Source organism: Coregonus clupeaformis, unplaced genomic scaffold (assembly GCF_020615455.1).
Source record: "Coregonus clupeaformis isolate EN_2021a unplaced genomic scaffold, ASM2061545v1 scaf0042, whole genome shotgun sequence".
NCBI classification, from domain to species: domain Eukaryota; kingdom Metazoa; phylum Chordata; class Actinopteri; order Salmoniformes; family Salmonidae; genus Coregonus; species Coregonus clupeaformis.
The window spans coordinates 983542-1009775 of record NW_025533497.1 but is presented as its reverse complement, the minus strand read 5'-3'; the positions used below and the strand labels follow the sequence as shown (position 1 = coordinate 1009775).

Below are 26234 nucleotides of genomic sequence, written 5' to 3'. Positions count from 1 at the left end.
GTCACATTCTGGACATTTCTGTTCAGTACTTTCCCATTCTTGTGATTTGCTTTGTTGCAAGGTGTTGCATTGGATATGCTGCAGCCAGGGCTAGTTCAACACAATGTGTTGCACCTGAGCAGGCAGGTAAACATAATCATTCCACACAGCCCTCTTTGGAAGCAACGGCATGCCAATTTCAATGTGCTTGTTGCACATACAGAGGACGTTATGGTGGTTAAATCAAGGTAACTAAATCTGGACTGTTACTTGGTAACGTGTGCGCTACAAGGGTTCATGCAAGGTTGACTGATCTAATCTAAAGGGTTCATTCCATGCCAGTTCCATAACACTATGTTGAAGCAGGCAAACCATAGCCTGATCCCAGATCTGTTTGTTCGGTCTTGCTTCAACTCGTGACAATGACAATCGGCGTTGGCAACACCGCACAAACAGATCTGGGACCAGGCAAAGCAAACAAAGGTGATACAAAACTATTTACAGTACATGTTTATTGACTAGTCAAACAATCAAAACAAAAAATTCACAAATACAATTATCAATTCAGCGGTCGCCTTAAAACCATTTGCCGCACAGCAAGGATTAAAGTCCAGGGGAGACAACTTGTTTTCCAACATAAAAGGTGACTGTCATGACATCATGCACACTGGGAGCCTATGTTGTCGTCACGCAGAGGAGAAGAAGAGGGGGAATAGAACGAGGACAGGCACAGATTTAGGCATTTCCTTGATGGGGCGCAGGGAATCATGGGTAGTCATTGACATTTTAAACTATCCCCATGGCAACGATCAATAAATACTATTTTGTCCCACAAGGAAGATTTTAATGGCATTGAATTCAAGGTGCAATAATATTTGGCGTTAAAACACGTCCCCATCTCAGCATATCATCTGAACTGTGTTGATTATTTTACCCTGGCACTCTGCATACATTTATTTATTTATTTAACAGCAGAATACTTACTACTTTTCGGATTCGGCCCCCAAGTACAACAACATACATGAACTGTAATTCATTCATAAATACAGCAGCATAATTCAATATTACTCTGCTCACATTATTGCTGCTTTCTTTAACTTTTTGTCCAGTGATCGCTTGACAATGGAGCAGTTGAATGTGTTTGGAAAGGGCAGAGTTAAAAGGGGAATGATAGAAGGAAGAACAATCAGAAACGGGAGTCATTCCTAAACAGTCAGTATGTTTGGATCAAACTAAACCATTACTCATCACATTTCCTTCTTTCTAGCTTGTGGTACTTCAATATCATTTCAACTTTGGGAAAGGCACTGAATAAATCAGATCAATGTTAGTATTATACTTAAAATGGACCCCCCAAAAAATTTTCTATCAGCAAAGAGAGTAAAAGTTGGAACAGAAATTTAATATTTTATTTAAATAAAAACATTTTAAAGTAATTTTAGTAGCACCATATTCACAGTGATGGGATGATTTAGTTTACAAATGGACTACCGCAAGTATACTGAAGAACTAAAGTGACTGATACGGTTCAGAATGAATGGAGACCAGGTGTTTTGACTCTTATGCTTATATGTTCTACTATGGTGGAGATAAGAAGGGTAGTGCACTATATAGGGAACTGGGTGCCATTTGGGACACTGACACATAACTATAGCAGATATAACTGTCAGAGATACCTGTATAGCAGAGATAACTGTCAGAGATAACTGTATATCAGAGATAACTGTATGTATATCTGATAACTATCAGTGTTAAATGGGTATTATAAGGAGTGTGCTGTGAGATGGTGAAAGGGAAGTGCTCTATTAGAGACCCAACTACAGTAGCATCAGTATCACAAATAATCAACAATTAAAATCAGACATTATCCCTTAATAATAAGCCTTGAATAGGGAAAAGTGCTGACTACAACCTGCGTCTAAGTCTGGCATGAGGGTGGTACCAATACAACCTTCCCCTTGTAACACAAAACATGCCAACTGTCTGGTGTAACTTTTCACCTGACTCCAAGTCTATCTAACTTTCCTAATTGCACGTAGAGAGAAAATAATGTATGTGAGAGAAATCCAGAACAGGATGTCTCGTGAAAATACATACAAATTTACGTCCTTCAAATAAATAATCATGCACCCTTTCCTTTGAAATGACATTCTTATTAAAGTCATGAAGGCCAATATAAAATGAGAAAGTAGTGAGGGGGTCGTCGTGAATCTGTAAATTATTTCTGGGTCTGCAGGCAGGCAGATTGAGAGGCTGGAGGCGTGTGTGTGTGCTGGGGCGGCGACCTTGCTTAACACAAAAGCAAGATGGGGGAATGGGGGCGGGGCGGGGGAAAGTGGGCGGTGCAGGGGCATGAAACATTCCACTTGGATTCCCTTTAAAATCATCAGAAGTCCAAACGCAACGAAAAAAAGAATCCCATTGTTTTTGGTTTTAAGGCGGGGCTACGTAGGCAGAGGGACCATCAACTCCTTAAAGGCGACCCCCTTCAAAATAAATCCTGTGCTCTCCGTCCGACATCTCCTCCCATCCATCCGTCCATCCATCTATCATTCCATCCATCCTCCCTCCTTTATTTCAAGCGCTCGATGAGTTCCTGTGTGAGGCCCAGGTGGAGGAGCTGCATGGTGGGCAACTGAGCCAGCTGGGGGTGGGCCTTGAGCAGCCGCTCCCAGCACAGCTCCAGCAGGCTGGGCACCACCAGCCAGATCTTAAACAGGGAACCAGTCCGCTTGTTCTCGTGGATGTTCACCACACCGCCGTGGACGTACATGCAGCCAGCCTGACCGGAGAGAAGAATTAGAAAGCTTTATCGCCATGCCAACAAATGGTCACACAGAGAGAGTGAGTGAAATATGAGCGGGATATTGAATTGTTGTTATTGATTTAGGATGAACCTGTGTTCTTGTTTTGGCAGTGTAAGAATATACTGACTTATCGTTCCAATGAAGCTAACTGGATTGGAAACAGAAATGGGCTTATGATGAAGATGAAGGGACTTACAAATGAGTTATGAAATGAGGTACTAGAGAGAGGGAAGGAGACACAGCACCTTATTAGAGGAAAATCATCATGATGATGTGGCAAATGACACTTTGCTTCTTGAAAGTCTAATATCTTCACTGCTGACATGGAAAACATTTTGGGACCGTATCAACAGTGGACTAATAAAAAAAAATTATACCAAAAGATAGTTTTTCAGTGGAGTATCCCTTTAAGTCTACTATGCTAGACTTTGAAACCAGTGAAATGCATATAAACTGTGAATGGGACACTATAAACAGCTGAGGTTTCCTCTAGCGTAGTGCCCTACTGACCGGGGTCACAGCAGCACAGTGGAAATAGGCTGGCTCAGGCATCACTGCTGGCAGCTTGGTCCACTGGAACGTCTGCAGGTTGATCTTCCACAGATCAGCCACTATGACTTCCCCGTTGTAACCTCCACATAGAAACACATCTGAGAGAAAACATTATGGGTTAGACCGAGACCAGTTAGAATGTATTGATGGGACGACTGAAATCACCTCTTTATTGAAAGAAACTGTTGAATGTGAGGCGGAGACAGACAGAAGCAGACATATGAAAGTGGCAATGGCTTTGATCAAACCACCGCCACTATGGGGATATGTGGTCAGGGCAGCAATACCACTACACCTCCTGGACAAATGATGATTTTTGATACTACTGCTATTGAATAAAACATTTTAAAAAGAGATTTATCTCACCGTTCCGTATCTGCACACAGCTGTGACATCTCCTGGGAGCAGGGTACCCTGTCAAAACCCAAAGCAATTGGATGAGTAGAAATATGGGAAATAATACCCATAGACAGCACATTAGTTTTCAATTAAAACATCAAACACAAACCTATTTTATCGTGAGGCTTGGTTGAGATCTCCTCCCAGGAATTTGTCTCCAGGTTGTACGCATGTATCTGGTCAAATCATGTAATAATAATAAATGAGTTCACCTCAAACACACACAAACAAAAATAACCCATAACCCACCCACATAACCCACCCACACTCAGTGACAGAAGTTGCTGCTTCCTCCATCCATATGGCTTTACTGTACTAAAGACAGCCTGAAAACCATCAAGTGACCAAATTACCCAGATGAACTGTCTGTTTGCCTAGTCAGACTCACTACCATCACAGGTTTACGATCAGTCTTCCGACCTTCCTTGAAGTTATCACAGATCTGAATTGGATGGATTGGTGAAAGTGACATGGTGGTAACCTATCCAATGACTTATAAATCTGTGCTCACCTCAATGAAACAAGGAAGGAAGGAAGGAAGGAAGGAAGGAAGGAAGGAAGGAAGGAAGGAAGGAAGGGACGCATTTCCACAGTATTGGAACAGGGCCACTAACTACCACAGGTTTATGTTGATGACAGGTTGGTGTGCTACCTTGTCCAGCGGGTAGGAGGTCCAGGAGGTTCCTCCTCCCAGGATGTATATCCTCTGACGGTCATGTGCTATTTCATGCCTGTACCTGTGACACAAACAGACATGACTCATCACTTATGAGGCCCTCTGCTCCTCTAGGAGCTGAAAGGAATAAGTCAGGTCATCACTCATGCTACCCAGTGACATTCCTGGGGTGTATTCACTATAAACAAAACAGAAGAAATTGGACCGAAACAGGGAGGGACTACCTGAACTGGTCCATAGATCTTCCCTAATGTGGTATGACAATGACATGATCCGGTGGGTCCGATTAAGGCGTGACGCTCACCGTTCCTCAGGCAGGTGGTCTGGTGGGTTGTTGGGTTTGAGGTGGATCCACTCTCTGGTGGTCAGGTCCAGTCTGTGCAGGTCTGTGCTGTATATGTAGCCCGTCGTTCCCCCAAACACATATAGGAAGCTGTTAATGATGGCCATCGCCTTGGGGACAGAGAAACAAAATGGCAACCATATCAAACTATAAATGGAAATCAACAACAATAAATATATTTATTTACAAGGATTCCCTATCTCCTGTATAATATGCTCCCCTGGGAACCTTTAATGCCTCTACCTTTCCTTGTGGACATTTGGCTACCATGAAATTCTAGCTACGTCAATCAGATTTTATTCAAATTTCACAAATGCATTTGTCACAAAGCGCTTTTTAACCTAATTTTCATACCTCCAACTCAATACCAGTGTCTACATGCAAAAACGGCGCAATTCTACATTTTGTAGAAAAAAATATTTATGTTAAAAAGTTATATCCTATGACATCATCAAAAGGTAAAACATTTTCAAAACAGTGATTTTCAAACACTATGAGATTTGCGGTGACGTCGGGAGCAAGAAACGGCTACATAAAAACCTACATAAACATGATTGATTGGATTGGTTCCTATATGTGACTGGCTCCGTCTCCTAGCTTAACTTAAAGAACATATTCTGGGCGTTCTGCCAGATGGTCCTAAAGAGGGGGTCATGAACCAAGGATTGTTTAACGACACCAAAGGCAAGATTAACATTTTCAAGGCTCTTTCTTCACACAATAAAATGTCCTTCACAACCCCTTGACTTTTTCCACATTTTGTTTCGTTACAGCCTTATTCTAAAATTGATTAAATAAAACAATTTCCTCATTCATCTACACACAATACCCCATAATGACAAAGCGAAAAACAGGTTTTTAGAAATGTTTGCAATGTATTAAAAACAAAAAACTGAAATTCCTTATTTACATAAGTATTCAGACCCTTTGCTATGAGACTCGTAATTGAGCTCAGGTGCATCATGTTTCCATTGATCACCCTTGAGATATTTCTACAACTTGATTGGAGTCCACCTGTGGTAAATTCAATTGATTGGACATGATTTGGAAAGGCACACACCTGTCTATATAAGGTCCCACAGTTGACAGTATGTCCGAGCAAAAACCAAGCCATGAGGTCGAAGGAATTGTCCGTAGAGCTCTGAGACAGGATTGTGTCGAGGCACATATCTGGGGAAGGGTACCAAAACATTTCTGCAGCATTGAAGGTCCCCAAGAACACAGTGGCCCCCATCATTCTTAAATTGAAGAAGTTTGGAACCACCAAGACTCTTCCTAGAGCTGGCCGCCAGGCCAAACTGAGCAATCGGGGGAGAAGGGCCTTGGTCAGGGAGATAACCAAGAACCCGATGGTCACACTGACAGAGCTCTAGAGTTCCTCTGTAGAGATGGGAGAACCTTCGAGAAGGACAACCATCTCTGCAGCATCCACCAATTAGGCCTTTATGGTAGAGTGGCCAGACAGAAGCCACTCCTTAGTAAAAGGCACATGACAGTCCACTTTGAGTTTGCCAAAAGGCACCTAAAGACTCTCAGACCATTATTAACAAGATTCTCTGGTCTGATGAAACCAAGATTGAACTCTTTGGCCTGAATGCCAAATGTCACGTCTGGAGGAAACCTGGCACCATCCCTAGGGTGAAGCATGGTGGTGGCAGTATCATGCTGTGGGAATGTTTTTCAGCGGCAGGGACTGGGAGACTAGTCAGGATCAAGGGAAAGATGAATGGAGCAAAGTACATAGAGATCCTTGATGAAAACCTGCTCCAGGAACTCAGACTGGGGCGAAGGTTCACTTTCCAACAGGACAACGACCCTAAGCACACAGCCAAGACAACACAGGAGTGGCTTCGGGACAAGTCTCTGAATGTCCTTGAGTGGCCCAGCCAGAGCCCGGACTTGAACCCGATCTAACATCTCTGGAGAGACCTGAAAATAGCTGTGCAGCGACGCTCCCCATCCAACCTGACAGAGCTTGAGAGTATCTGCAGAGAAGAATGGGATAAACTCCCCAAATACAGGTGTGCCAAGCTTGTAGATTCATACCCAAGAAGACTCAAGGCTAGAATCACTACCAAAGGTGCTTCAACAAAGTATTGAGTAAAGGGTCTGAATACTTTTGATATTTCCATTCTTTATTTTTAAAAAAATTAGCACACATTTCTAAAAACCAAATTTTCTTTGTCATTATGGGGTATTGTGTGTAGATTGATGAGGGGGGAAAAACATTGAATCAATTTTAGAATGCTGTAAAATTACAAAATGTGGAAAAAGTCAAGGGGTCTGAATACTTTCCGAAGGCACTGTATGTAGCCACTGGTATGGTACTGGAGATGATGAATATGAGGTTGAAAAGTGGCGGAGTGCCCTTTAACAGGAAACAGCATGTAGGCCTAAACCCCAGAAGAGTCCAGAGCAAGCCAAGGAGGCAGTGGCAGACAGAACCAGTAGAGAAGATGACCAGAGATGAGCCAGTGATGCAGGATTTGATTGGTCTACCTGTCCGTAGATTCGGTTGGGCTTCTTCCCTCGGCAGTTGAGCAGCGACCACCGCTTGTACTTGACATTGCAGACGTGGACGTCATTCCCATTGTTTTCCCCAAAGGGAATGCCGGTGCCACCGAACACCAGCAGATTGTTCCCATGTAAAACAGCTGAGGGACACAACCCTGAGGGTTTAAGCTGGGTCGTGTTCATTAGGGCACACAGTAGCAAAACATTTTGCAACGGAAAACAAAAACAAGTGTTTCTTATTGGACAAATTATTGTACTTATTTTACAAGCATTACGCTACACCCGCAATAACATCTGCTAAATATGTGTATGCGGCCAATAAAATTTGATTTGAAGTACAGCTAGTACCTCCCATTGTCATGCCTACCAGACACTATGCCCAGCTGTCTGAAAGCAGGTGGGACTGTCCATGTGGAGGCTTTTCACCAAATCACTAAACCTGATAATCCATTCTCGTCTGAGGTCATAATATCAGGGGATGACGAGGTAAAACCGAGAAATCATCCACAGCCCAATTATTTATCAAACAGTCCATTTGATGTTTATGAGGTGTAGAAATGCTCTTTCGTGATTTAATACATCAATGAGTTAGAGAAATCATATTTTACTAACTAAAACTCGTCACTAGTGACTGGGTTCTAACTCAGTTTGACACCCACCAGCATCTCATTGGCAGCGCTCTTTCATACAATCACACATTTTCCCCTCTTGATAAGAAGTGACCATACTGCATTAATTAAGACAAGTTGTTATTGTTGGATTACATAAATTGGAAATGAAAAAGTAACTAACTAAAGCAACATGAGTTTTCCATTCATAAATGTCCAGGGTAAATTCCTACCATAGATTGCCCTGGTATTTCAGTTGTACTGAATGACTGTCAAATAGTTAAATCTGCCCTTAGTATGCTCAATGAGCTTAAATTTATACCGAAGATAATACCCATTTACATTTTTGTAATTTAGAAGACACTCTTATCCAGAGCGACTTACAGTAGTGAGTACATACATATTTCGTACTGGTCCCCTGTGGGAATCAAACCCACAACCCTGGAGTTGCAAGCACCATGCTCTACGAACTGAGCCACACGGGACTCCTGAAGATAATACCCTTCGGTACCCCTGAAGATAGTACCCTTCGGTACCTGAAGATAGTACCCATCAGTACCTGAAGATAATACCCATCGGTACCTGAAGATAATAGCCTTCGGTACCTGAAGATAATAGCCTTCGGTACCTGAAGATAATAGCCTTCGGTACCTGAAGATAATACCCTTCGGTACCTGAAGATAATACCCTTCGGTACCTGAAGATAATACCCTTCGGTACCTGAAGATAATACATCAAGGGACACCCATAGGCTAGTAGATCATTTTCACTGTAGTGTCCCTTTAAATTCCATACCTGAAAAAAACAATCCTACTGGCTCCCTTACCTGACATGGAGGCCAGTTCGGTGGGCATGTAGCCCTCTGTGCGGATCTGCTGCCAGGTGCCCGTGGCAAAGTGGTACCTCCACAGCTCCCTGAACAGTGGGTAGTCTTCGTTCTCCTGGCCACCCGACTCATCGTAGTCCGGGTTGTACCCCCCGAACACGTACAGGTTGGTGTTGTCTGCCACGCAGCGATGCCCGCTCCGAGCTGGGGGCATATGGAGACCTGTGGGGTGGTACAGAGTGGCAGAGGTATTAGGAGGAGGATGACAGTAAGGGACAACTTGGCGAGAGATGGTAAGCTACAGAGAGCTACAACTACAGGAATCCCACACAGCCTAGTTGGCCATCCTTCATCAGTCCTGTGTGGACATCTTCATGGGTCAACATCATGCAGCCATGATAATAAAAGTTGATTAAAAAAACAGTCCTAACTAAATGATGTAAACAGGACAGTTTGACTAGTTGATAGAGTTGCAAGATTCCGGTAAACTTACCAAAAAATATTACTTGGAAGACTACCGGAATCAGAATGGAATAAGCAGGAAATCTGGAGTTCTCAAACCAGGATTTATGGAATTTTGCAACCGTACTAGTTGAGGACTAGCCTATGCTGTCTGAGCAAGGTCCTTCCAAGTTGCAATCTGGGATTCTGGAGGTTTCTACTGAAAACAAACGACTCAGACTTAGGAACACAACTTTCAAAAGGTCACACCGACGGGGCGCTCTTTTCCACAGTGACTGTCCACCAAGAGAGATCACAAGAGCCCTCCCACCTCCACCTTTCAGCTGCATGACTTTCCTCTCCACAGTCCATCTGCAGAGCTGTAAAAACCCAGAGCTCACCGCCAATAGCATAATTCCTAGGCTGGGCATTAGGTCCACAACCCGCAACATTGCAGCTGATACCAGTGTGTTCCCGAAAATCGAATTCTAGCCCTACAGAAAAAATCTCATTTGGTTGCATCAATTAAGTAGCCAGCCACATAAGGGTTAAGTCTAGTAGTCAGCTATTTGACTGGCGCTTAGGGAACACACTGATACTGACAGTCAGAGAGAATCAACAAGATGGGTGGGTGCTGGAAGGTGAAAAAAACACACTAACATAAGTGTGTCATTGGGCCAGTTTGTTTTGCATGGCCCGGTTACCCGGATGGGTGGAGATTTCACTTAATGACCAATTGAATGGTCTAACATGGAAGGATCAGTGGAATGGTCCGCCCATCCAGGGCACTCAGCCATGCAAAACGAACTTACCCAATGACACACTCACACATACACACACACCCAACCTAGAAGCCCCACTCATTTTCTTAGGGCCGGTCACCACAATCAGAGCCGTCAGTCGGTCAGTAACACACACATGCCAACCACTTCTTTCTTAAACAGAGCAAGGGGTCCCCAATGACTCAAGAAGGGGTTCAAAATGGCCTCTTCTAACATAGCACCATGATGATGATCTTGTGATTAGATGCAGATCCTAGGTTAGGCTAACAGAACCCAAGGACATTGTTTACAAGGTAGTCATTTTTCAGAGACAGCGGGGTTGCAGTGAAAACTACAAGGCGCAAGCCATCCAAAACATTTAGCCTATGTCCAACAGCATAGCGAGAGTCCGTGCAAAGCAGAATAACCTGTTTCGCAGCATACTGTGTACAAGAGAAACAAAACATACATTTACATTTACGTCATTTAGCAGACGCTCTTATCCAGAGCGACTTACAAATTGGTGCATTCACCCTATAGCCAGTGGGATAACCACTTTACAATATGTTTTTTTTATTTTTATTTTTAGGGGGGTAGAAGGATTACTTTATCCTATCCCAGGTATTCCTTAAAGAGGTGGGGTTTCAAATGTCTCCGGAAGGTGGTGAGTGACTCCGCTGTCCTGGCGTCGTGAGGGAGCTTGTTCCACCATTGGGGTGCCAGAGCAGCGAACAGTTTTGACTGGGCTGAGCGGGAACTATGCTTCCGCAGAGGAAGGGGAGCCAGCAGGCCAGAGGTGGATGAACGCAATGCCCTCGGTTGGGTGTAGGGACTGATCAGAGCCTGAAGGTACGGAGGTGCCGTTCCCCTCACAGCTCCATAGGCAAGCACCATGGTCTTGTAACAGATGCGAGCTTCAACTGGAAGCCAGTGGAGTGTGCGGAGGAGCGGGGTGACGTGAGAGAACTTGGGAAGGTTGAACACCAGACGGGCTGCGGCATTCTGGATGAGTTGTAGGGGTTTAATGGCACAGGCAGGGAGCCCAGCCAACAGCGAGTTGCAGTAATCCAGACGGGAGATGACAAGTGCCTGGATTAGGACCTGTGCCGCTTCCTGTGTAAGGCAGGGTCGTACTCTCCGAATGTTGTAGAGCATGAACCTGCAGGATCGGGTCACCGCCTTGATGTTAGCGGAGAACGACAGGGTGTTGTCCAGGGTCACGCCAAGGCTCTTCGCACTCTGGGAGGAGGACACAACGGAGTTGTCAACCGTGATGGCGAGATCATGGAACGGGCAGTCCTTCCCCGGGAGGAAGAGCAGCTCCGTCTTGCCAAGGTTCAGCTTGAGGTGGTGATCCATCATCCATACTGATATGTCTGCCAGACATGCAGAGATGCGATTCGCCACCTGGTTATCAGAAGGGGGAAAGGAGAAGATTAGTTGTGTATCGTCAGCGTAGCAATGATAGGAGAGGCCATGTGAGGATATGACAGAGCCAAGTGACTTGGTGTATAGGGAGAATAGGAGAGGGCCTAGAACTGAGCCCTGGGGGACACCAGTGGTGAGAGCACGTGGTGCGGAGACAGCTTCTCGCCACGCCACTTGGTAGGAGCGACCGGTCAGGTAGGACGCAATCCAGGAGTGAGCCGCGCCGGAGATGCCCAGCTCGGAGAGGGTGGAGAGGAGGATCTGATGGTTCACAGTATCAAAGGCAGCAGACAGGTCTAGAAGGACAAGAGCAGAGGAGAGAGAGTTAGCTTTAGCAGTGCGGAGAGCCTCCGTGACACAGAGAAGAGCAGTCTCAGTTGAATGACCAGTCCTGAAACCTGACTGATTTGGATCAAGAAGGTCATTCTGAGAGAGATAGCAAGAGAGTTGGCTAAAGACGGCACGCTCAATAGTTTTGGAAAGAAAAGAAAGAAGGGATACTGGTCTGTAGTTGTTGACATCAGTGGGATCGAGTGTTGGTTTTTTGAGAAGGGGTGCAACTCTCGCTCTCTTGAAGATGGAAGGGACATAGCCAGCGGTCAAGGATGAGTTGATAAGCGAGGTGAGAAGGTCACCGGAGATGGTCTGGAGAAGAGAGGAAGGGATGGGGTCAAGCGGGCAGGTTGTTGGGCGGCCTGCAGTCACAAGTCGCAGGATTTTATCTGGAGAGAGAGGGGAGAAAGAAGTCAAAGCATAGGGTAGGGCAGTGTGAGCAGGACCAGCAGTGTCATTAGACTTAACAAACGAGGATCGGATGTCGTCAACCTTCTTTTCAAAGTGGTTGACGAAGTCATCCACAGAGAGAGAGGGGGGGGGGATTCAGCAGGGAGGAGAATGTGGCAAAGAGCTTCCTAGGGTTAGAGGCAGATGCTTGGAATTTAGAGTGGTAGAAAGTGGCCTTAGCAGCAGAAACAGATGAAGAAAATGTAGAGAGGAGGGAGTGAAAAGATGCCAGGTCGGCAGGAAGTTTAGTTTTCTTCCATTTCCGCTCAGCTGCCCGGAGCTCTGTTCTGTGAGCTCGCAATGAGTCATCAAGCCACGGAGCTGGAGGGGAGGACCGAGCCGGCCGGGAGGATAGGGGACACAGAGAGTCAAAGGATGCAGAAAGGGAGGAGAGGAGGGTTGAGGAGGCAGAATCAGGAGATTGGAGGGAGAAGGATTGAGCAGAGGGAAGAGATGATAGGATGGAAGAGGAGAGAGTAGTGGGAGAGAGAGAGCGAAGGTTGCGGCGGCGCATTACCATCTGTGTAGGGGCAGAGTGAGTAGTGTTGGAGGAGAGCGAGAGAGAAAAGGATACAAAGTAGTGGTCGGAGACATGGAGGGGAGTTGCAGTGAGATTAGTAGAAGAGCAGCATCTAGTAAAGATGAGGTCAACCGTATTGCCTGCCTTGTGAGTAGGGGGGGACGGTGAGAGGGTGAGGTCAAAAGAGGAGAGGAGTGGAAAGAAGGAGGCAGAGAGAAATGAGTCAGGGAGGTTGAAATCCCCCAAAACTGTGAGGGGTGAGCCATCCTCAGGAAAGGAACTTATCAAGGCGTCAAGCTCATTGATGAACTCTCCAAGGGAACCTGGAGGGCAATAGATGACAAGGATATTAAGCTTAAAATGGGCTAGTGACTGTGACAGCATGGAATTCAAATGAGGAGATAGACAGATGGGTTAGGGGAAAAATTGAGAATGTCCACTTGGGAGAGATGAGGATTCCTGTGCCACCACCCCTCTGACCAGATGCTCTCGGGGTATGCGAGAACACATGGTCAGACGAGGAGAGAGCAGTAGGAGTAGCAGTGTTTTCAGTGGTAATCCATGTTTCCGTCAGCGCCAGGAAGTCGAGGGACTGGAGGTTAGCATAGGCTGGGATGAAGTCAGCCTTGTTGGCAGCAGAACGGCAGTTCCAGAGGCTGCCTGAGACCTGGAACTCCAGGTGTGGGGTGCATGCAGGGACCACCAGGTTAGAGAGGCAGCAGCCACGCGGTGTGAGGCGTTTGTGTAGCCTGTGCGGAGAGGAGAAAACAGGGATAGGCAGAGGCATAGTTGACAGGCTGTAGCAAATGGCTACAATAATGCAGAGGAGATCGGAATGAAATGAACTAAACATCTGGGAAAGGAGAGAGTAGGGCCTCCCTCACCAAAACTCCCAAATATAACTCACCCAACTTCCACCTCAGAAACTATAATTGCATCACTGAACCACCCGAATAAAAACTCTCCCAACTTCCACTTTAGAAATTAGAATTGTTGTGAGCTACAGCGGTTCAATGTTTCAAGGAATAGACTCAACTTACTTTATTCAGCTAGCTAACTATGACGCCATAGCTAACTAGCATGCTAGCATCCAATAACACACAGTTTAGCACCAATACTTGGTTACAACAAACTACCAATAGTGTGTTAACACACTAAACAGATAATTCGTGTCCGTGTCTAGTTCCTTTCGTAACGCAGCAATAATTAAACGTTGGCTAGCTAGCACAAATATATTGTATTTAGCTGCTACAGTACAGCTAGCTGGTCGTGTTGGCTAGCTAGCAATGGCTGCTGTGTTGACTTTGTTTGAAAAACGGCAGTGCTGCGAACAAATGTAGCTGGCTAAGAGGATATTGTATCTAGTTGCTACCGTTGCTAATAGCTACTCCAGGAGGTGTATAATAGGCCGTTGGGCCACCACAAGCCGCCAGAACAGCCTCAATGTACCTTGGCATAGATTCTACAAGTGTCTGGAACTCTATTGGAGGGATGTGACACCATTCTTCCACAAGAAATTCCATAATTGTGTGTTTTGTTGATGGTGGTGGAAAATGCCATCTCAAGCGCTGCTCCAGGAAGTGTTCAATTGGGTTGAGATCTGACAGACACACACACACACACACACACACACACACACACACACACACCACCCTTTAAATAATAATAATAATAATAATAATAATAAACCCCCTATGCTCCTTTGAGATCCCTCTTTCAAAGTTACTGAGATCTCTTCTTCTAGCAATGCATTGTCGTGTATTGGGATCATGCCTTTGTTAAATGTTTTTCTTGAAGAAATGGAATGTTGTTTATGTTAGGTCAAATGTGGCGTTTGTGGGGTGACGCCCCAGGGGAGACTGGTGATTGGCCAGAAGAGGGAGCCACCCATCTTTTTGCATTGTTTATAAGTAGGGGCTAGACAAAGAAAGGGCAGAACGGCCATTGCAATCTGGGACGCCGTTCTCCGGATGTCATGACATCTGTCACTTATGCTGAAGCTTGTGATATGAATAAACCTTATGATCCAAGTTCAGTATGAGCAGACTCCTTTGTTTATCAGCAATAATTGCCAGCATTCACCCGATACGACAAATGGCGCCCAACGTGGGGCTGGTCTGCAAATCTCCTTTGCTTCATGCGTAGCCGCCAAGCTAACTCGGTCTGAAGTGCCAGAAAAGGGTGAGTTTTCCTCACAGCTTTGGAGATTGTTAGGTTGGATGCTATGTGATTGTACACTGGAGAAATGTACCATTTAGGACCGAAATGTGCCTCGTGTGGCGTTATTGCTGATAACTGGGGGTCTGGCTAATCATTATAAAAAATTTAAAACAGCGCAAAACGGGAGAGAGCTTATGGATTGTTTATAGAGATGTGTTGCTTGAATAGTAAGTCAAGAACAATCGGGGCCAAGATATGTATACAAGTTAGGACATTGCAGGATTTGATAAGCCCTCGTAACAAACGAGGCGACCCATAGGGTGGGCCATAAAATCCTAAAAACGCAGTCGGTGTGATTAGGTGTGTTCTGGGGACACGAGTTTTGGAATATAAATTCTATTGATGTTACATCTCAGCTGGTGGTTGACGAAGCATTTGTCTGGAGTAGCCTCTCATAAAATATCCAGAACTCACGGCAGCCTAAAGTTAGAAAAAAGGAAAAAGTAATTAAAGACGCAATGTCGGGTACATTGTTTTTATGCTACATGGTGCATACAGGCTAAGGCTAAATGCTAATGCTAATATGCTGCATGCTAACATGTGACCGTGGAGGTCCACTGCGATGGGAGAAAGCCTCTTAAATTATGTTTGTCTGTAGAATTTCGGTTCTAGGTTTTGTGAGCGCTGTTAAATGTTGTTTGACTATGAGGGGGAAACGGAGGTACAGCAGGACTGTTAACCGTCTATTTGGGGTTGGGGAGAGATGTAAGAATCTCCCTTCCACGGTGAAAAAGTATTTTTGAATGTATCGCGCATGCGTGGGATTTTACTAGACTGGGCTGCAGGGGGAGACAGGGAGACACAGACGAGGGAACAAAGAGGAGAGATTTTAACACGAATCTTATAGTTTTAAAGCGGCTGGTGTTTGAACATGAAACTATTTGTTGAGATGTAGTGAATTTATACATTAAATATATGTTGACGGAGTATAATGAATTAAATTAAATGACGGATTAAAATAAAATAAAAATGTTTTTGAGCGATCTATTTAGTTCTGAGTTCAGTCTTATAGCGAATGTGAACGAAGGAATATTGAATATGGTTGAAATAACTCAGTATTGCATTAACTACTAAAATCTTTTTCTGTGTATGTTCTTTTGTCATATGAGAGGAGCAATAGGACGATACGACAGGAGAGAGAGAGAGAAAGAGAGGGGGTGCTGACGTACACGTCACGTGACGCGACAGAGGATCAAGTCAAAAAGGTTTTGGTACTGATTATGGTTACAAAATCTTCCCCTACAGGATATTTGATGTTATGACAATTTCACATAGGCTTGGCAAATACTATTTCATTAAAAATTGCATTTTGGAGGTTATGTGCATCACTGGGTTGATTGGAGTTGTGTTGGGAATCAAGGACTGACATTATTCTGTAAATTTAAGATAATTAGGTGCGTATAGAGCAAATGTAGAAATAAAAAAATTGGTTTTAATTGTTCATATTTTTATTGGTTTAATAAAAAATAAAAAAAAGTTTTTTTTTGTTTTTTTTTGGGTTGTTTAGTTTATATTAATAATTAAAAGGGGGGAAGCCATAGGCTATATAGTCTAAAATAAAATAATTCACGATAAAGGAATATAAAAGGGTTGTTACAATGGGGAAAAACGACATCAAGGCTATAAAAAGTCATTACACCGATTGATATAGTACAAAATAGTAACCCTTTAACTAAAGTATTGTTAGGTTATCCGGCAAATGAAACAAAAGTTGCCCTTCATTCTCAAACAAAAACTGATAAAAGATTCCAGCGATAAACAAAGGTATAGAGAAGGTGACAGGAAAACTAATGGCAGAAGTTAGTACACCTTTCTCACATACGGATTCAGCAAAAAGACACCCACCTTACGAGAAGGAAGTAGAGCTTAGGGATGTTTATCCTCAGCTTCCAGTGATCATCCAGCAGGGTGATTGTTGCATCAGAGATGAAGATGAATAATAGATCGAGGACAAGCAGAAACGACAATGAAGATGAATCCAAAACTCCAGAAGGAAGAAAAACCGAGATGTCTGGAAACTAAGAGAAGAATGAGGTTCGGAAAGATGAGGATGAAGATACAGAAGGAGAAAACCTGCTGAGAAAATAATCCCAAGAATTGGAGGAGAAGAAGAATACATTGAGGCCAAGCAGCTGAAGAAAAGTAAGAAGATGATGTAAGATGATATTTCGAGGACCGAACTTAGAATATAAGCTTTTGAAGAATCCTGATATGTCAACAGCAAGAAAGAACAGGATCAAGAAACTCTCAGAGAACTCAAGCATACAACTGGTGGAGAAGAGAAGCTTTGGTTATGAAGAATCAGAGTGAACCAAATCAACAATCACTGTTACAGCTTCAACTGAACAATATCAAATGCAATTGTACCAGCCAAGGGGGGTACCAGGTGTTTCATATCCACAGCCAGTTTCTGGACAGACACAGAATTGGAGAGGAAGAGGACGAGAAGGCTTAGAAGGAGGAGGAAGATTTCAGCTACACTTCCAGCAACTTTCAGAAGACTGTTATAATTATGGACAAGTTGGTCACTTTACCTGTGAGTGCAATGGGCCAGGAGGAAACAACAGAGAACATTTTTAAGGAAGATACAGGGGCCAGTCAAGATCACCTGTTCTCCAGGTGAACCCTAAGGATTCTAGAGTGCCTAGAAGATACGAAGGGGGGTGTCAGCTGATAGCATCGATTAGAGAAGAAGAGAAAATATCTAACAATTGAAGTAAAAACAGAGGACTATGAGAAGAAAGGTGAATAGTGGAAAAACTTATCTGTGTTGAGCCTAAAGAGGTTAAACATCTCACTATGTAAAATTAACTAATTAGGATAGGGATTTGAGGTAGTAAAACAGCTAATTACTCTTAAGGAACCAATGGAGCTCTGCTATAAAAATCAAAGAGAAATTAAAATAGACATACTAATATTAAAAAATATACCTATTGCATTGTTGGGAAGAGATGCATTGTTTAAATTGAATTGTACAATAAGATGTACACTAAACGGATGTCTGGTAGAAGATTTAAAAAAGTAGGGTTTTGGGAATCATATTTGCTTAAAAAGATAATATCATAGGAAGGATGATAATCTATTAGACTGCCTATTAGACAATCTGTCTGGAAAATAAAGTTAAAAGGGGTGACTGTTATTCTGGGTTACATTCTTACACCAAGGGATTTCAGGCTAGGCTAAAAGGTGTTTAGTCGTTTGCCAAGTCTGTGTGTAAAGAAGTCAGAAGCAGGTGGGGACTTTCCCAATCACATATCCTAAAAATTGGTGGTAAAGGGATTTTGTGAATAAATCAGTGGAAAAGGTTTTTAAAGGTTAGGAGAAAAGATTAGATTAAAAAGTTAGGAGAACTAGGTTGAAGGAACTCTAAGACAGTAAGCTAAGTTTCAAAGTTAGTAGTAAGAGAGAGAGAACAGTGGTGAAGGACACTTTAGAGTAGGGAGATCAAGGTAATTATAGGTGTATTTTTATAATCAAAAGTTTGAAAGTTAGGGTTTAGAATAGGAAGAGAGAGTGAATGTAAGTTACATTTACGTCATTTGACACTAGTGGTGATAGATGGAAGTACAAGCAAAGAGTTCAAAGCTTTGGGGAAAATGGATGAAGTAACTAAGGACATTAACACTTCAGTCTATTAAAACAACAGTGAGAAGCAATTTAACTCTTTCAACATTGATAGTTATTAAAGCCATAAATATATCGCATTTGATTATAAGGGAACCAATATCTCCAGCACCCATTTTAGGGGAACGCTGTTTTTAGGGTTAGGATGGGGACGTTCCTCCCACATGGAGAGATAATTATGGAGAAGAAGTATTGTTATCAGGACCAGATGTAGAAGCGGTGTCCCCTAGTCAAAGGAGGTATAATTTGGAAGAGGGTTATGAGTGACTGTTCACTTATTTTGCATAATGTTACAGAGAAAGATCAGGGAGAATATATGTGTACTTATCTAGTGCAAGCATTAAAATTTGTTCCGGTTAAGAATTATTGGTTAAAAGACTATGTAATTCATAAAGTAACGCTTATGATGGAAGATTTGAAGTCTGTTGAAGTTTCCACAGTCACCGAAGGAGTTCAGGAAGTATATTATTACAGTAGCCACTCCAACAGTAAATAATACACAGAGGATATCGGGAACTTTCGCACTAGAAGTAGTTAAGAGTGTTAATACATCAACTAGATCAACTACTTTAATGGTAACTTTGGAAGGGATTAATGATACGATGGCAATAGCAAATGTAGGAAGTATGACACCGACAACAACTTTTCTGAAATTAAAGGGGGTAGCAAGAAGGACTCAGGGGTTTATGATACGGATAGAGAGTGCTGTCAATATAGATTCATCTGAAATAGTGAAGGATACTATCATGGTGGTACAGGATGAGGTATTTGATTTTAATGACAGACAAGGAGAGGTATCTGATCAGTACCGCTCGTTAGGGAAGAGAGAAACTAAATGCATGTAGTTTGATTCTTCTGTTGTGAAAATTAGAGAGAGATCAGGTAGGAATCTTTGGTTCCAGCAGCTCATTCTGTAATATCAGTGAAGAATCTTGAGGGTCCATGTCTGTTGAGAATTCCAGTCAAACATTTTAGAGAAGGTCGCTCGACCTCTATCAAGTATGTGTCAATCTTATGCTTTGTCATGACTGTGGTATCAGCAACAATCAGTAACCGATAAAATAATGTCGTTGTCAAAACATTTGTTTAAGCCTAGGGTTAGGTGGTATTGGGTTAAGTGAATTAACTTGTGTGCATTTGTTAGATGGGAAGAAAAATCAGGTAACAGCGAGCCCTGAAGCATTTGAGGTGAAACCATTGAGGGCTAAAAGTTGTGTTTGTTCTAATAAAACATATGATGTAAAGGGTATGTTTATGGGAATATCAGATTGTGATGTTATATGATAACTTTGGGTAAGCATGACCTTAAGGGTAGTAATGAGAAATATAAATGTAACTTTTTATGTTCCAGGTAGTAGGAAGAGCAGGACTTTGATGGTTAAAAGATTAGCTTTTGCCTGTCAATGTAACTATGGGGAATTTTAGAGCTATTTTGAGGGTTTGTGGTGATAAAGCATATATATTCTTACCCTATTGATGGACAGGATGTTGTTACATGTCGACGTTGAAGCTTCCATATGAGGTTTCTACCATTAAAAGAGGGGTAGCACCGGACTTAGATAAAGCTAGGTTTGAAATTGGATGAAAAGAGACATGGAGACATGTCATAGTCTTCAAGCCTATCTTGAAGGATAAATCTAAGGGAGAAGGGGGGATTTTTCCATGGTATGGTGTAACATTTGGGAAGATCCTATTGATAATGTTAGTTATACTTTGATCCAGATAGTATCACTATGCGTTAAAGAATATAAGGGATGCATTTGGTAGATCTGAAGGAGCGGAAGTCAGCGAAGACTTGGTTGCAAGATCAGGTAGGCCAGTAGGGGCAGTGATGGTTCAGATTGTAGTTGCAGCTTTGATAACACTGTGTGTGATGTTTAATTTGTTACTGACCTTTGAGAAAGCTATGATATTGAGATAGGTTGGAGAGTGATGCCTGGAGACAACACTCAGATGCTGGTGTTGACTGTTCCTGATCTGGATGAAGATGGACAAGTGGAACTGAATGGATAAATATCATTTTTGATAATTTGATCTTTTTTTTTTTCTTCTCAATATTAGTGTGATTTTAGTATGATTTTATGAATCAAAGGGGGGAAGTGGGTTAATGTGATTCATACATCATTTATATATCATTTCTATATTCTTAGTTGATATTGATGTTCAATTTGAAAGTGTTGTTTTGCAAAAGATACTGTTTGGTCTTTCCTTTTCTTCCAGAAGCATTTGGGGGAACATGTGGAGATTGAAATACTCAACCAAGGACAATATGAAGGGACAATATGACTGGAGGAGATGAAACAAGGAGGGTGTGGAAAGATTCCGATTCCATCATCAACAATCCATTGGAAGTCGAGACTACGGGGAGATGAAGTGTAGTGGACTACATTCCAGTGTCTGCAATGAAATATAGACATATTTGCATGTGTAATACATAATTGTGTCATATTCTTAGGTATTGATTTTTGTAGAATGATGTATGATGTTATTGAATACATGTGGGGAACTTAGATGTTTTTGTTTATTTCGTGAATGCTTAGGGACAGGGAGTCTAGGCAGGGAGAGGTCCACTGTAGGGTCCAATGGGTTGACCAGCCTTAGAGTGGATATTTTTTGGATAGGATTTTGTTTGCAGGGGCTTACATGTGTATTTAATTGCATCATAGTTTCAAATGCATTTACATTGTTTATGAGTTTATCTGGAGTACCGAGGTGGTTGCCTGGGGCAGAGGGACCGTGAGAGAATTTTACTGTCTTGATTGATGGATGGATTTGGAACGAAGGTTGCCGGACAGTTTTTCGCTCTTACACTCCATAAAGATTTGTTCATATTTCATAGTAATGTATTCACACTTCATAAACAGTTATTCATATTTCATAGAAATGTATATACACTCTAGAGAAGAATGTTTTTGGTTTAATGTTAAAGATACTCAATGAGATAAATTGTCACTTGTCATAATCCTATTCTGTTTGTTTTCGAGACTGTTTAGTCTCGAAGGGGGGAAATGTCGTGTATTGGGATTATGCCTTTGTTAAATGTTTTTCTTGAAGAAATGGAATGTTGTTTATGTTAGGTCAAATGTGGCGTTTGTGGGGTGACGCCCCAGGGGAGACTGGTGATTGGCCAGAAGAGGGAGCCACCCATCTTTTTGCATTGTTTATAAGTAGGGGCTAGACAAAGAAAGGGCAGAACGGCCATTGCAATCTGGGACGCCGTTCTCCGGATGTCATGACATCTGTCACTTATGCTGAAGCTTGTGATATGAATAAACCTTATGATCCAAGTTCAGTATGAGCAGACTCCTTTGTTTATCAGCAATAATTGCCAGCATTCACCCGATACGACAGCATGTTAGCCAAAATAATGGGCATTTTTCTACATGACCCTAAGCATGATGGGATGTTAATTCCTTAATTAACTCAGGAACCACACCTGTGTGGAATCACCTACTTTCAATATACTCTATATCCCTCATTTACTCAAGTGTTTCGTTTATTTTGGCAGTTAACTGTCCATTCACACCATATGTGAACCACTGATACTCTCAGCGCCAGGCTTGAGACCAAGATAAAGCTTTACCACGCCAAAACGACACTCAACTAACAAGCTAAAAGACGAGATAAGACATGGGTTGAGCACAGGTCATTCTTCATCTTCAGTCTCAATGTAGGGCAGCGCTAACCATACCCACTCTACTAGAAACCTAAAATGCTACACTTGGGGTGAAGTATAGGACCTAGGCTACCTTTGGTTAAGGGAAAGGGGGATACCTAGTCAGTCGCACAACTGAATGCATTCAACCCAAATGTGTCTTCCACATGTAACCCAACCCATCTATTCTAGGCTTGAGAAAATTCCACCCTTCAATGCCACTTTCACATAGCATGAACCAAGTGGTGATGTCCTTGTATATTGCAGTATAATGGACCAGGCCTGTGTTTTGTCCACCAACAGACAGTGCCAAGCTCAAGAGGCCGGCTCGCACCCAAGTTCTGCTACCAAATCCCACTGTCACTGTCCATTGGCCCAGTTCCTGTCACACTGTTGTTCTCCCAGGCCCTAAACATCCCAATGGATTCTGTTCTCCTTAAACTTTTTGAGCTGGTCTGACAGCCTGGCTTTATATTGCCCAGGCACTCATGTCCTCTCTGATGCTAGGTGGCTTTTTTCAGTGTCACCCAATGTCCACTCAGAGAGAATCATACATAAGCTTATCTGGAGATAATATCTATAAGTGTCTCTGTGTCTGTACAGTACAGTAGCACATTCCACCAGCCGCTGAAAACCAGCCTAGGATTACTTCTGTCCAGTGATCATGGGTTACAGAGAATATTGTATGTACAAAGGCATGCATGTAGCCTATCCTCTTTCTACAGTATGCATTCTCTTTAGCACATGCCCTTCGCTCACTCACTCACTCACTCGCACACACTCAACTCAACATCATTTGATAAGAAGCAAGGCATTGCCTAGATATTGCACAGCAGCTAAATAGTAGGCCACGCACAACTAGACCTAGAGAGCAATAGTAATGGCATCTTTTTGTAGGCACTAACTCTGCCATGGCTCATTGGCCAAAGCCTATGGGGAAATGTATGTTGTTTTTTGTTGATAAACACTGAAAATAAGGTCTGTGGTAAAAACAGGCTTAGGAGATCTTATACGTTTCGTTCTGAGATAATCTTCATCAGCTAACGTCACTTTTTTGTGCATTTATAAGCATTTATTTAATCAAAACAAGCACATAAAGTCTTCATAGTGGTCCTGTTAACTGACTGATATTATCTCATAGAAAAAAAACTTATAAGATCTCCTAAGCCTGTGTTAACCTCAGACCGTATTTTCAGTGTTTATTCCAAAACCCCATTCTTTCCCCTCATAGGAATGGCTGAATGAACCTGAGGAAACTAATTTCCGTTGTTTAGGACTACAAGCTGGCGAGGTCTAAACTCAGCAAAAAAAGAAACGTCCCTTTTTCAGGACCCTGTCTTTCAAAGATAATTAGTAAAAATCCAAATAACTTCACAGATCTTCATTGTAAAGGGTTTAAACACTGTTTCCCATGCTTGTTCAATGAACCATAAACAATTAATGAACATGCACCTGTGGAACGGTCGTTAAGACACTAACAGCTTACAGACGGTAGGCAATTAAGGTCACAGTTATGAAAATTTAGGACACTAAAGAGGCCTTTCTACTGACTGAAAAACACCAAAAGAAAGATGTACAGGGTCCCTGCTCATCTGCGTGAACGTGCCTTAGGCATGCTGCAAGGAGGCATGAGGACTGCAGATGTGGCCAGGGCAAGAAATTGCAATGTCCGTACTGTAAGACGCCTTAGACAGCGCTACAGGGAGACAGGGACGGACAGCTGATCGTCCTCGCAGTGGCAGACCACGTGTAACAACACCTGCACAGGATCGGTACATCTGAACATCACACCTGCGGGACAGGTACAGGATAGCAACAACAACTGCCCAAGTTACACCAGGAACGCAAAATCCCTCCATCAGTGCTCAGACTGTCCGCAACAGGCTGAGAGAGGCTGGACTGAGGGCTTGTAGGCCTGTTGTAAGGCAGGTCCTCACCAGACATCACCGGCAACAACGCCGCCTATGGGCACAAACCCACCGTCGCTGTACCAGACAGGACTGGCAAAAAGTGCTCTTCACTGACGAGTTGCGGTTTTGACTCACCAGGGGTGATGGTCAGATTCGCGTTTATCGTCGAAGGAATGAGTGTTACACGGAGGCCTGTACTCTGGAGCGGGATCGATTTGGAGGTGGAGGGTCCGTCATGTTCTGGGGCGGTGTGTCACAGCATCATCGGACTGAGCTTCTTGTCATTGCAGGCAATCTCAACGCTGTGTGTTACAGGGAATACATCCTCCTCCCTCATGTGGTACCCTTCCTGCAGGCTTATCCTGACAAGACCCTCCAGCATGACAATACCACCAGCCATACTGCTCGTTCTGTGCGTGATTTTCTGCAAGACAGGAATGTAAGTGTTCTGCCATGGCCAGCGAAGAGCCCGGATCTCAATCCCATTGAGCACGTCTGGGACCTGTTGGATCCGAGGGTGAGGGCTAGGGCCATTCCCCCCAGAAATGTCCAGGAACTTGCAGGTGCCTTGGTGGAAGAGTGGGGTAACATCTCACAGCAAGAACTGGCAAATCTGGTGCAGTCCATGAGGAGGAGATGCACTGCAGTACGTAATGCAGCTGGTGGCCACACCAGATACTGACTGTTACTTTTGATTTTGACCCCCCTTTGTTCAGGGACACATTATTCAATTTCTGTTAGTCACATGTCTGTGGAACTTGTTCAGTTTATGTCTCAGTTGTTGAATCTTGTTATGTTCATACAAATATTTACACATGTTAAGTTTGCTGAAAATAAACACAGTTGACAGTGAGAGGACGTTTCTTTTTTTGCTGAGTTTATGAACATTGGTAGCCGCCAGCTGGCTAAGAACTGTTGGACTATGGACCACAGTACCTGGGGCTTCGGTTGCATTCCTTGATGTAACAAACACAAACCCATCAGGCATCAGCAGATATGTGATTATTAAACAGCATTAGATTATATTCCTGTGTATTGCCAACAATAGAAGGCTTAATCCCTGAGGACCAGAATAATGTGATGATGTAATATATGATCAATTTCTCATCCATAATTATTTCTCATCTTGGTGGTTTGGAGTCAGTGTCAAGGTCATTCACATACTGTAAATCAATCAATACCGTGATCAATAGCTTAAATTAAATGTATGAATCAGGTTCTACAAAGCACTTTTTTTTTGCAAGGATGAAGGATCACCTGGAGTTGAGCATTTCTGCAGATGAGTCGACCACCAACCATCTTTCCATAATCATAATGATGTCAATCTAGCTAACGTTATGCATCACACATTTGTATAACCAACAACTGAACAAGAATCTGGCCTTATTAATGTACGTCTCCTGTAAAGCCAGATTCTGGTTCAACCAACAACATGAAGCGCAAATAACTGACATCTGTGAAATAACATTAGCTAGAATTAGTTAGTTACAGTAGTTAGCCAAGACATTTGCGATCTAGCTAATAACGTTAGTAGATTAGGCTAATATGATATTATTTACTTGCATAATTTATTCTTAAACGATGTTTCCATGGTTTCTTGCTCTCTGAGCAAAGCAAAATAAACAGCATAGATAGCTAACTACCTACCTAGCTAGGTAGGTAGCTAGTTAGTGGTTCAGACAGAGGCTAACTAGTTAGCTACATAGGTAGCCGCTATTTTTACATTTGGTTAAGCATCTTGCCTTTCAATGTCATTACCACAAAAACCCAGTTTCTCTCTACAATCAAGATTAGCAAACTATGTCAATCTTATTAATTGCATTGGTTTCATTACAGTAACGTTACCAGCGGACAGGTCTCTTATAATATGGCTACGCTAACGTTAGCTAGCTAGCTGGATATGCTACAGTAAGTTGTTTTTGACTGACCTGCTACTCTGAGTGGAGGCCTCACTGTCAGTTTCTCGAATTTATTCAGTTGTTCCGAACTGCGATCGCCTTCTGCGGCCGACATCGTTTCCCAGATCCAAGACGATCAACAAAATGTCACTCAAAATTGAGACAAAATGCTTTAAGGTGCTGATAATACATTACAAATCATAAAACATTACATTATTCCCAAGGAAAGCCATTCACAAATGCACACCCGGTCATGTATCCCTGACCAATCAGAGAGCCTGTTATTGATG

General features: G+C 42.9%; 1 protein-coding gene across 1 annotated transcript; it reads right to left on the bottom strand.

Moving 5' to 3' along the window:
• Window positions 1-474: 474 nt before the first annotated feature.
• LOC121543379 (kelch domain-containing protein 10) lies at window positions 475-26234 on the bottom strand. The gene is made up of 9 exons (XM_041853197.2): window positions 25975-26234; window positions 8705-8926; window positions 7256-7410; window positions 4718-4866; window positions 4390-4474; window positions 3847-3913; window positions 3705-3752; window positions 3297-3436; window positions 475-2761 (listed from the first exon to the last, which is right to left on the bottom strand). The coding sequence occupies exons 1-9, from the start codon at window positions 26057-26059 to the stop codon at window positions 2552-2554; spliced, it is 1161 nt and encodes a 386-aa protein (XP_041709131.2). The 5' UTR covers window positions 26060-26234; the 3' UTR covers window positions 475-2551.

Bases quoted from the DNA above. Each gene is read 5' to 3' on its own strand.
- LOC121543379 (XM_041853197.2), bottom strand. From the start codon at position 26,059: ATGTCGGCCGCAGAAGGCGATCGCAGTTCGGAACAACTGAATAAATTC. The intron at 4,867-7,255 runs GTAGACCAATCA...TCTGTCCCCAAG, and splicing joins CCAACCGAATCTACGGACAG to GCGATGGCCATCATTAACAG. The intron at 3,753-3,846 runs GTTTGTGTTTGA...GGGTTTTGACAG, and splicing joins CAAGCCTCACGATAAAATAG to GGTACCCTGCTCCCAGGAGA.